The sequence below is a fragment of the Globicephala melas genome, chromosome 3 (genome assembly GCF_963455315.2).
Source record: "Globicephala melas chromosome 3, mGloMel1.2, whole genome shotgun sequence".
Lineage (NCBI taxonomy): Eukaryota > Metazoa > Chordata > Mammalia > Artiodactyla > Delphinidae > Globicephala > Globicephala melas.
In genome coordinates this window covers 155,396,739-155,408,846 of record NC_083316.1, presented here as the reverse complement: position 1 = coordinate 155,408,846, position 12,108 = coordinate 155,396,739, and the positions used below count along the sequence as shown (strand labels likewise).

Genomic DNA, 12,108 nt, shown 5'->3' with positions numbered 1-12,108 from the left:
TTTAGGGCTGGTGATAAGAGTCAGTTGGCCTTTGCTGGGTCCTCTTGGGCCGCCATGCTGCAAGGAGGTCCAAACCACATCGAGGGACCCCAGCATGGACCCCCAGCTCGGTGAGTGAGGAAATCGTTGAGCCAGCCCTGGCCCCACCAGACACTCCCAGGCTGAAACTACACCAGGAGCCCAACCCGAGTTATAGAGGGTGAGATCCTGATGTTACTCCACAGAGAGGATGGGGGAAGGCTTCCCTGGACACTGTCACAGTGAAATCCAGAATGTTCTTCCCCAAACACAAAGCCGCCCAGGGTCTCCCTGTCTGCTGGCTTAAGGCTTCTTTTCAGGCAGATGCTGAGGGCCCATGCCCCACCTTCCACCCCTTGTGGGACCCTGTCACCATCAAGTGTGCCTCATGGCCTTGAGATGTGGGAGCACTGACCATCAGGATCGAGGCCAACCTCTGGGTCCTGCTCGGAGTGGACACCTGCCTTCCTCACCAGCCCTCTCCAGCCACTAGGGTGGTTCTGAACCCTAAAGCCTCCCACTATTCCCCACCTGGAATGCCCACTTAACTCCCTGAGGTCCTGATGTCCTCCAGGCCCTCCACTGGCTGCAGGAGGCTGCTCTCAGGGACACGGTGGGCAGGGAGGCTACGGAGGGGCCACGGCAAGGGTGTCAGCCAACAATAGTGCCTTGCAGATATCCTTCACCAGCTCTGCTGCACCCAGTCACACTGATGGGAGCCAGGCATGGCTGGACAGACAGCGTGTTCCCCACCACAGAAACCCAGTATTCCTCATGACGACACTGCCAGCAGCACAGCCCCAAATGCAGGGATGCCAGTCCCATGGGCTTTCCTCTCTTGGAGAGGCGAGTGGCGAGTCCCTGCTCTGGGTCTGGATTGGCTTTCCTTCTGAGGCTCTGCTTCCAGCATTGACATCTGGGACTTCATGGGGGTGGGGCTTACCTGGGGGTGGGGTCACCTGGAACCCGGGATCAGCCAGTCAGACCCCACAAAGGAAAGGGACTCAGCCTGCATTTGGCATCTGACCAGAGGCAGGCTGGGTTGGGGTCCACCCAGGCTTGGGGCTTGGCCCTGGGACCCCAGAGAGGATTTGCAATCTGGGAGAAGCTCTCAGGGCCTGCCTTGGGCCTGAGGGAGGCTGGTAGACAGCAGGATCACTGAAGTCTAGACCAAGGTGGCTCCTTGACAGCAGCAGCTGTTTCCCCAACTGTGCTCACCTTTGCTCCCCACCAAAAGCTACCACTGCAGGCTTTGGCCAGCATCTGGATAATGCCGGGGCCTGAGACAGGACTGCCTCTCTATCCTTTGAGCTACCACCTTGGGCTCTAAACGTGCAGGCCCGGCTGTTCTTTGTTCTCATTCAGCCATATCCCTCCCCTCTGGGCAGAGCCTGTTGCCTGGCACAGAGAGGCACCAGAGTGTCTCCAAGGAGCTGCAGGGGCTCAACCTGGGCCTTGCTCCCCAGATGGTCCCTGCAAAGTGGTTTCCTCTCCCAGCCATCCTAGAGCTGAGCCATGTGTCCCCAGAGGCCAGCGGTGGACACGTACACACACGCATATATGTGTACTCACACATATGTGCACACACCACACTCCCACATACATACACAAGCACACACACACATTTATGCGGACATTCATACACATACACATGTGGTTGTAAACAAAAGTTAGTTTTATTTCACTCCCTTTGGAGGCTGTGTCTGAATTGGACAGGGGGCTGGAGGGAAGAGGCTGTGGTGGGAGCCTCAGAGCGCCTTCCCCTAGCATGGGCAAAGCCATAGCCCCTCACCACCATCCTGTTGGTCTGAGTGGTAAGGGGGACCGATGTCTTTTCAGAACTTGAAGTATGTCCCAGAGGAAGGGGCCACGCCAGGCCAGCACAGGAGCTGGAGAGGGCATGGTCCCATCCACCCTGGGGCCCATGCAGGGCCTGAGCCCCAGATCTGCCTGGGCAGGGAACAGGAAGCAGGGTGCAGGTCCACTGGCACTCGAGGCAGCTCATGCTTGGGGCCTAGTGGGGGTGAGGCAGGAGGTGGTACAGACCAGGGCTGGGCGCAGGGGCCTCTGCCCACTGTGGTCTCTGTTTTCCCTTCTGTATAAGGAAGACCTGGCATTGCTTCCATCTCTGCAAGAACAAGAACCTGGGCTAGAAGAGTGTGGGTGCTAGGAAAAGAGCCCCATTTGCTGGGCAGGGAGTACTGTGGACAAGCACAGTACTCCCCAAGACCCAGGCCAAGCATCCCTGGGCAATCGCACATGGGCTACTGCCGGGAAAGCGGGGCAGGAGCGGGTGGAGCTCTCTCCTGGAGGGCAGCCTTGTCCTGAGGTGGCCAGGGTGGCTCTGGGAGGGTGGAAATGCCCCAGCCACAGTCCCACCTACCCATCAGGGCTTATGGACCAGAGCTGGGGACCATTCGTGATTCCCAGGCCTACCTTCCCCACCCTATCCTGGATGAAGATGGGGCTCAGGCAGGGAGGGGCAGTGATGCAGAGCAGGCTGGTGCCCTCCGCCCCCTCTCGAGGTGGAGAGCAGCCACCTGAGGGGGAGGAGGAGGGTAGGTTGTGCTCTGCCCCTTAGGCGGTGTCCAGACCCTAGACTTCCTCCAGAGCCCTCCACCTCGGCCCTGGTGCGGAGGGAGGAGGAACAGCAACCAATGCAGGCCTCAGATCCACACGGTGGTCTTACCCTCCCTGCTGCTGCTCGCACTGCCCTTCTCAGAGCCCATCCTGGGTTTGGCCCCTGGCCGGCCCTGGCCCCCGGCAGTGCCCCCCGACGTGGCACTGCCCGACCCGGAGGCAGGGGCACCGGCCCTCGGGGGCCCCCGGGCGGTTGCTGGAAGGCCAGGGCCTGGTGGGCTGTCGAGGTCCCCAAGTGACCGCCGGTCCTGCAGCGCCTGCAGCGCCAGGTTGGCCAGGTCCTGATCGTGGGTGCGTGCGCGCTCAGCCGCGCGCACCACCAGGCTGTAGTCTGGCGGGCAGGCCAGGCCCGAAGGCGCGGCGGGGAGACCACAGGGCTGCTGGCGAGGCATGGGGCCAGGGGTGGTGGGCAGGGGGTGGCGGCTGCGCACAGCGTCTTGCGCGCTGCCCAGGCCCAGGTGCGCCATCTCACAGAGGTTGAGCACCAGGCAGAGGCAGCTGACCACGTACATGACCAGCAGGAAGACCGTCTTCTCAGTGGGTCTCGACACGAAGCAGTCGACCACGTGCGGGCAGGGCTGGCGGCTGCACGCGAAGAAGGGCCGCACCTCGAAACCATACAGCAGGTACTGGCCCACCAGGAAGGCCACCTCGAAGGCGGCCCGCGCCACCAGCTGGGCAACGTACACGCGCATTAGCCCCTCGCGCTGGATGCGCCGCCGCCCGTCATGCTGACCTGCCGGGCCTGGGACCCCGGTCGCCTTTGTGTCCCCTCCTGCGCCCTTGGCGGCACCCACGTCCTCAGCCTCATCATCTTCGCCCAGGCCCTCGGCCGCGCCCGGATCCTCGTCCTCTTCACCCAGGCCCAGCATGGGCTCCTCTTCGCCCAGGTCTGTTGGCTCGGGCCAGCCTGGGTGGGGCGGTGGGGGCAGGGGTGCACGGGGCGCGAGGCGGCCTTGTCGGCGGCGTGAGGCGCGGCGGCGCTCGTCCTGTGAGGCGCGGGCCAGGCGGTGCACAGCATAGCCCAGGTACATTACGGAGGGCGTGGAGATGACCACAATCTGGAAAACCCAGAAGCGCACGTGGGACAAGGGTGCAAAGGCGTCGTAGCAGACGTTGTCGCAGCCCGGCTGCCGCGTGTTGCACGTGAACTTGGTCTGCTCGTCGGAGTAGATGGACTCACCGCCCACCGCCGTGAGCACGATGCGGAAGACCACGAGCACCGTGAGCCATACCTTGCCCACGAACGTGGAGTGGTTGTGGATCTCTTCCAGCAGCCGCGTCAAGAAGCTCCAGCTCATGTTGGTCATAGGGGCGGGGGATGGGACCTGCAGGCCATGAGCAGGAGCTCAACCTGGGGCGAGGGTAATGGGGGCAAGGGCTGGTGGGTTGGGAGGGTGTACAGTGGCACCTGGAGCCCCTCCAGGAGCGCCACCCTCACCTAGGGTCCTGACCCTGCCCTAGGAGGGATCAGCAAGAGGCCGGGGCCTCTGCAGCCAGAGGACAGACCCTACAAGGACAGACAAGGGGCCTCCTTCTCTGGCTGAGCACCTACCCTTGCTCCCCCCAAAACCCGACTCTAGGTCCCTGTGGCCTGGAGCAGGGCCAGCCCTCCTGCCCTCCCCCAGCTCTCTAGGAAAGCCCAGTGCCGTGCAAGCTGTGTCCCTTACCCAGCCTCTGGGGACCTCACCCCAGGCCCTGAGAGCCACAGGGAGTCCACTGGGTGAGCTGCCTTCGTAAGGTCAACCAGAAAACGGACCAGCCTCGCTCAGAGTCTGGGCCTCACCTCAGATGCCTGCTCCCACCTTGCAGCACCCAGGTTGCTGGATTCCTATTGCCAGCATGCCAGGGGCCCACCAAGGGCTGGGCCTGCAGCCTGCCTGGCCCCCCAGCTCCTCAGCCACTCCATTCCCCATCAGCCCACAGTTCTCCAGGCCCCTAGACCCAGTGGCCCTCAGCCCCCAGCCTCCTAGTCTAGCCTTCTCATCACCCCCTAATCCCATCCATCCCCAGACCCAACGGCTCTGTCAGCCTCCAGCCCCTGTAGCCCCCAGCCCCACCAGTTCCAGACGCCCCAACAGTGGGCCCCCCTTCCTCCACATCCTGGACAGGGGCTCTGGTCCCCATCTCCACAAAGGACCACTGCCGTGCTGTTTGCGCCCCCCCACCCCCGCCACTGGTCCAGCTGTACCAGGGGCTGAGGCCTACCCTCCAGGCTGCTCCTCCCTCTTGTTCCAGCACTCCCATGTCCTCTGCACATCCTGGCTGGGGGGTGAGGGGGTGAGCCCAGGTGTCTGTTCAGCGTGGCACCATGTGCAGCGAGGCCCACAGACACCGTAAGGCACACACACAACCACACTCGGGCACCTGTGACACTCGGAGACAGCCATGTGGCCACTTACCACGTCCCAGACCAGTGCTCCTTCTAGATCAGCTACCCCTGAGTGAGCCTGTACCTAGAAGGGGCTCAGTGGGCAGGACCAGACACCCCTGTACCCCTGCACCTCTAGGGAGGGGGCTGCAGCCTCCTAATGCCCACCCTCCCTCCTCCACACCAGTACCTGCTCCTGGGTAGTTTGGAGGCAGAAGACCCTTGAGTATCTGATGCTTTTGGCCCCCTCCTTCTGGAACAGGCCTGGGAGGCAGCGTGGGCAGGTGTGGAATGGAACAACAGGGGCATTCAGGGCTCCGGGCCCTCTTTATGGAGCTGGGGCCTCTCCCGGGGCAGGAGGTGGGGGCAGGAAGAGGGGGCAGCCGGGGTTCCTGGGGAAGTGACCCTATTTCCTCACATCTGTGTGCAGCGCCCCCTCATAGCCACACACATGCAAACACTCACAAGTGCACATGCAAATACGTTCACTCAGACACACATGTGCATACATATATATACACACACTCACATGTGCAATGCACTCATGCACAGGCACACACATTTACAGGTACACAGACTGGCACATGCCCAGCCCTTCAGGGCCATCTTTGATATACCTCTGCCTCAAGGAGGAATGAGCATGAGGGTCTTGATGTCCTCAGCTGGCTGTGTTTCCTCAGCTCTAACTTCAGCTCTCCTTCAGGACCTGTCCCCAACCCTGACCTCAACAGTCCCACACCCCAGGAGGCTGAGGCCTATAGTCCCACGACGCAGGAACCCAGAAAAGGGATGGCAGAGCATCCCCCACTTCTCTCCCCTCCAAGATGGAGCCCAGTGGAGAAATGGGAGGGAGGGTGGGGGTGCCAGGGCAGTCCTGATCCCTTCTGTGTGGTATTTAACAACTGGCCCTCGGTGGAAAAGCCTTGGTGTAGTGTTTGCTGACTCCCGTGGTGTAAATGCGCCCACCAGGCCCATGAAAAGCTCGAGGAGACACTCACGGGGGCGGGGAGTGGGGGGTGAGGGCAGGGTTCTTGAGACCAGCTCTAGCATGGCACTGGGTGGACCCTGCCCTGGGGTGTGAAGGATGGCACTTTGCCCTGGGGGGCTGACCTGGGTGCACTCAGAGCCCCCCCAGAGATAAGTCGTGTGGAGGAAAGAGGGTGCAGGCCCTGCAGGCTGTCAGCAGAAGGGGACAGCCTGGGCAGCAGGAAGGGTGAGCAAACCTCCTCTCTTCCTTCCCCCTGTGCCAGTGGGGGAGCTCAGGCACCCTCTGGGTGTGGAGCAGAGGCTCTGGCTCTTCAGACCCAAGGGCCCGTGCCTGCGTGCTGTGTACATGTGTGTGCAGGGCCTGTGTCACACACGCAGTCACGGCGGGGTCATTCCATGGTCAGGGGGCTGATGCTGACCAGCTATGGCCTGGAGGAGCCCAGGCCCTCAGTGCCATGCGCAGGGGTCCCCCAAATCCAGACTTCTGGTGCCAGCTGCTGGATCGGCACACGGATGCCAGCAGGCACAGCAAACCGCAGAAGACCAGACCCAAAAACTTCCCTCCAAAGCGTCTTCCTCTCCGATGGGCTTATCCTGGACGGCTCTCCGCTCAGCACCCCCTCCGCTTCATCAGCAAAAACCCTGAACCGGACTCCGCCGGGTCCTGCCGCTCCCTGGGCCTGCCTCGCTTCTGCCAAGCACCTTAGGAAGCCCATCGACCTGTGCTCCTGAGACTCCCCCCGACTTTGCAGTAAAATGCCAAGCGCACCTGGTCCCAACGCACCAGCACCCGCATTCTGCTCCCACACAGGCGGAAACCACCCCTGCTGGGGCTTCTGCTACGCCGCAGTCCCAGGAGCGTCCACGCCCCGCCCACACTCCCGCTCCACCCCACTCCACGCTGAGCCTTGTCCCCGGTCCTGTCTCTCCACCCGATTGCCTCTGAGGCCAGCCCACCACCCTGCTATTATAGATTGGTTTATAGATTGTTGCCCAAGGTAGAAAATGTATGAGACCCCACTGATACAAATGATACAATAACTAACTAAATGGGGGAGAAGGGAATTCTGAATAATTCATGTAGTCACTGTGACCTCAAGCAGGGTGCTCTTCCAGAGAGCACAGCAAGGAGGGAGGGAGGAGTACAACCTGACAGACATCACTTCAGGCAGGTGGCCGAGGTCCCCACCTGCAGGGAGGAGCCAAGTTGAGAGCACAGACCTTGCTGCCCCAGAGGCTTCTTCCCAAACCCTCACCCCAGGCGATCATGAGATACATTGACACAAGTTCCAGCAGGGGCTTTTACAAACTACCTGACCTTCAAAATGCCAAGGGCATCAGTAACTAGTGAAGTCTGAGGGAGTCACCCCCAAGAGGGACCAAGGAGACACGAGGACAGTCACCCCTCCCCCTGGGGACCTTGGGACAGCAAAAGGACACATGGAAAAGTGAGGAATCTTTGGCTAATGGCAATGTATCAATATTGGTGTACCAGTTGTGACAAGCACATCACTGCGAACTGAGTTTGGGGGCAAATGAGAACTCTCCCTGGTCTCTTTATAGCTTCTCTGTAAATCACACGTGTTGTAAAATTAAAAACCTTATTTAAAATGGTTTCCTACTCCATCACTTCAAGTTCCCTCTCCCTGTCTTGTCCCATCTGGAACGTATTTCTCTATGTCTGGAGGCTTCAAGCACAGAGCTGGGAGTTTTGCTTGTGACCTGTCCTGGGGCTGTGGGGTGCAAGAAGGACCCCAACACAGAGATGGGGCAGTGGGAGGCAAAGGCCAGGCCCATGGCTGCCCAGTGCTGATGGCAGGCAGCCAGTGGGAGCTTGGCTCTGGGCTGGGCCAGCAGGAGAGGAGGGTGTGTGAGGGGGTGCTGGCCCCTCAGGGAACAAGGCCCTGGCATTTGCTGGGACCTTTGTTCAGAGGGAATCTCATCCAAAGCTACATATTAGAGCAAGTGCGGATGGGGGCCACTCAAGTGGGATCCAGGACGAGGTTTGGGGAGAAGGGGCCCAGGTGCACCTGGGTGTCAAGGTCTGGGAGGGGGCAGGCCCGGGAGTGTTCAGTAAAGGGTGTGGGGTCGGGGGAGGGAGGGGTGACTGGGCAGGGTGCAGGGCACACATGGGGGATCCCCATGAAGGGGGCTGGGGTCATCTTCACCAAGTTGCCCAAGGAGGCACCCTATTGGGAGGAGAGTGATAGGCAGGCACCATGGGCTCCAGTGGGCATCAGGATGACTTGTGCTGGGGTGAGCTGGGCCCTGCACACCTGGTTCTGGCACCAATGGAGTGGCTCCTGCAGGGGTGGGCAGCTGGGCTCTCCCCGCTTCAAGCCCCTTTCACCCCTGGGTCTGAACAAAGGTCCTGGGCTGGTGGTGGGGGGAGTGGTCAGAGGCTGAGAACCAGAGATGCCCAGTGCCTCCTCCTGTAGTAGTGAGGTCAGGGCCTGCCCAGCCATTTCCTTTCCATCCCTGGCCCAGCTTCCTCCCATGTGCCCCCTCTCATGGTGGGTGGACTTCCTCTGGCTGAGGTGGGGCTGCCTGGCTGCCCCACCCCCACCCCCCCAGAGTGGAGTGCTCAGCTCACTAAGAGGACTGGTGGAACCCTTCCCTGGGAATCTGGGCATCTCAGATAACCTCTTTCCCTTCTTGAGGACTCAGATTCCTGCACGTACCTGGCACTGGGTGGTCCCTCCTCTACATGAGTACCTACAAGTAGCCCAAGGCGGACTCAGCCCTGGGAGACTTGAGGCCTTACATCAGGGACCAGGGGCTGCTCCTGCACTCCACCCACCTCCCAGGCTAAGGTCTCCCTCCTGCTGCTTGCCTACCCACCCACTGAAGTGCCCTGTGGGGGAGAGTTCTTACTCAGAGAGTGGGGCTGCAGCACTTGCCTTGCTCAGTCCCCAGTGCTGTATGCCTGAAGAAATCTGATTTCTCTCCACCTCCACTAGTCCCCAGGCCTCCCAATGGTGGCCTCCCTCACAGCCTGGCCTTAGGATGCCCACGAGGTCTCCCCCTTGTCAGTTTGGTAGTGGTTCTGTGGGTTGTCTTCCATGTCCCTCCCTCCCTGTGCCCCTGTCCCAGATGCCCCAGTTGTGTCCTGCCTGAACCCCCTGGCCACTGAGAGGTGTGCACCCGCCCCCAACCCAGGTGCCCAAAACCCAGACCCCAGGCCTGGGGACCCTCTGCCACATCCATCCACCCCCAGCAACTCCAGTGCACACCACAGCCTCCCACAGTGTAGACACCAGCTAGTGACCAGGTTCCCTTCCCAGTCCCCTACCCCCATCTCCCCTCCTGCAGGCACCCCAAGGTGGGGACACAGGCCCCACTGGGTTGGGTCCCAGGGAGCCTGGGGCTCTCAGCACAAAACCCATATCCTCAGAGGTCCTCAGGAACTTCCTGACCTGCTCCTGCCCACCTCAGAGCTGACCATGTCTGGACTCCCTCCCTCTAACAACTGCATACCCACACTTATACACGCATTTGCACGCCCACACACTTCATCCTCACGCTCAGGCACACACACGCACTGCCTTCTGCCTTGTACTGCTCCAATGGCCTTCCTGTGGGAAGCTCCCTCCACAGCCAGAAGAGTGAGGTGTCCCTACTGCATGCTCAGTGCCCCCAATCACACAAACGCTCAGCAAATGCCAGTGGGATGATTCAACGTCTGAGGCAATGGAGCCCTGCCTGGAAGCTCTGGGGAGGGTTGGTGTAAACCTGAGGTGGGAGGGCCCTCCTCCCTCCCAGGGCCTCTGGAGGTGCAGGTGGCTGGGCTGGTAACCACGTCCCATGGTGACCTTAGGACATGGCACTCTGGGTCTGTGGAGGAACGAGGGGGCCCCCTCTCTTCTCTGCTCCAGCCTGGAACCTGGGAAGTGAGGGGCCTCCTGCAGGAGTGGAGGGTGCGGTGGGGACAGGCCTAGGGAGTGAGTCATGGTGGCGCAGCCTGTACCGCTCCTGCAGCCAGGCCAGGAACTGCTGCTACAGGGTGGCCTGGGCCGTAGAACCCTGGGCTTTGGCAGCGGGAGGTGTCAGGAGGAGCAAGGGTGTGAGGCTGAACCAGGACCCCTGCCCAAGCTCGGTGCCCCCTCAAGGACCTCCCCAGGCATTGCTGGCCAAGGGCAGGACACTGTGCCCCTCGGACTCCATGGGGTGCCCACATTTTCAACCCCTCCTTCAACCCTCCACCCTGATGCAGCCCAAAACACCGCGTTAAAGCCACTGCAGGCTCTGCCCCCTCAGTGTGTGGCAGTGCTACTCTCTCTGCCCTGCATACCCCCTTCCTGCCCTGAACACCTGTTGTGTCCACCTGCTCCTCCAACAGCCGGGCATACCACAGGACCAGCTGCCGCCCGTCAGCCGTGCTGCCCCTTGTCGGGACCCCAGCCCAGTCCCGCTCCCCACTCATGTCCAGCCACCCTGCACGCAATCCACATCCAGACAACTCACATCTGTGGCGCAATGGGTGCTGCTCCTGGAGAACAGGAGTCTGTTCTGCTCTGCTAACCTCCAGGACCCAGATCTGAGGACGCAAGACCTAGCAGGTGGCCACAAGGGTTTAGGAGGTGCCCGTGGCCACATAAAGGCTAAACCAAGAGCAGTGTGGACAGCAGGCAGGTGTACCAACTACAGCTTGTCTGCCCATGTGGAAGAGTTGGGGCTCCCCAACCTCCCCCCAGGGCTGAATAGCTCAAGGCATCAGCCTCTGGATACACTGCAGCTGCCTAGCTGGCAGGGGCTGGCCAGTCCCACATGGCCTGAGGGGTCCCAGCTGCTCTGAGGCCCACCCCCTTCCCCCCTTGCTCATCAGCTGGCCTGAGCAGCTTCTGGGGGAGGGGGAGGGGCAGACTTCTGCCTCTACCTCCTCCTACCCTTGAGTCTTACTGCAGCTGAATCACCACCCAGACTGATGGCCCTGTGAGGGCAGTGGGCCTGAGATGGACAGACCCCCAGAATGGAGGGCCACCCGACCAGGCTCAGCACCCGTTATCTCCTGGGGTTGGCTGTTCCAAGAGAGTTGAGTCCAGGCCCCTGAGACCCTGGGCCCAGAGTAAACAGGGTGCTGCTCAGCCCCAAAGGGCACCCCAAACGTGGTCCCCTGGTGGTACCCTACCTTTTCCAGGCCAGGAAACAAGTCCTTCTGAGCCCTTCCACCTGCTGGCCGGCTGGACACCAGCCCTCCTGAGGGTGTGCACCCGGCTAAGTCCAGGGCCCGACCCGACCCAGGGCCACCTCTCACCACCAAGCACAATGTGGGGGGAGGGCCTTCAAGGGCTCCATTGTTCCCCCTGAGGCTCGGGGTCTGAATCCCTGATTGTCCCTGGGGCTGGATGGGTCCCAGAGAGGGAACCAGTCTCTCCCAGGCTGTACAGTAGGTCAGGAGGCAGCCCAGTCCCATTTCACTTGCCCCCAGGCCTAGGGGCTGCCCAGCGCCCCTCTGCCCACCGTCCAGTGTCCAGGCCCAGCTCCCGCCTGCCCTCCGCTGTTCATCTGGACTTTTGGATGGAGCCCAGCCTTTCTATTTGTCTGGGTTCCCTGCCTCCTCCAGGTCTGCATCCACCATCTGTCTGGGTTCCACCATAGGAGCATGGCCTGGGCATGGACCAGGGCTCAGGCGAGTGCCTCCTGTGCCTAGTACAACTCAGCTGCCCCAACTTGAGATGGGCAGCTTTTGGAGGTATCTTCTGAGACTCCACAGAGCCTGGAACCCTAACAGAGGCCCCCAGGTGTCTTCCCTGGGCAGGCCTCTCCAGGAACATTACGGCCGGCCAGAGCCCCAGTGGGCCATGCACAAGGCCCCCAGATGCAGAGGTCCATCCTCTGTAGTCTCAGTCCCTCCTCAGGTATGCAATGTCTGTCCCTCTGCCACCATCAGCCCAGCTCAGGGACCAGGAGGAGTGGTTCATGCAGGATGAGCCCCCAGGACCTTCTGACCCCGGCCTCAATGGCAACTCAAAGAGACAGTGGGGGATGAGGCCCCGCACCCACCTGGTGGGAGCCCTGGGCAAGTAGCGTGCAGCGGCTCAGGGGCAGCCCTCTCTAGGGGCCGGCAGCCCAGAGCAGCAGATGTCAGATGG

General features: G+C 61.4%; 1 protein-coding gene across 5 annotated transcripts; it reads right to left on the bottom strand.

Annotated features, from left to right (window-relative positions):
• Positions 1-1,682: 1,682 nt before the first annotated feature.
• Positions 1,683-12,108, bottom strand: GJC2 (gap junction protein gamma 2). 5 transcript variants are annotated; one of them, XM_060296757.1, is made up of 3 exons: positions 11,145-12,108; positions 3,894-3,986; positions 1,683-3,719 (listed from the first exon to the last, which is right to left on the bottom strand). In XM_060296757.1, exons 1-3 carry the CDS (start codon positions 11,427-11,429, stop codon positions 2,685-2,687), a joined length of 1,413 nt encoding a protein of 470 aa, XP_060152740.1. In that variant the 5' UTR covers positions 11,430-12,108; the 3' UTR covers positions 1,683-2,684. The 5 variants fall into 5 exon arrangements, with proteins under 5 accessions (XP_060152740.1, XP_060152739.1, XP_060152741.1 ...); XM_060296756.1 differs by having other exon boundaries at positions 1,683-3,986; XM_060296758.1 differs by lacking the exon at positions 3,894-3,986.

Coding starts and splice junctions, on each gene's coding strand:
- GJC2 (XM_060296756.1), bottom strand. CDS start 11,429: ATGGGACTGGGCTGCCTCCTGACCTACTGTACAGCCTGGGAGAGACTG. Junction 3,987..11,144: donor TGTTTCCTGGCCTGGAAAAG/GTAGGGTACCAC, acceptor CATGGCCTGCAG/GTCCCATCCCCCGCCCCTAT.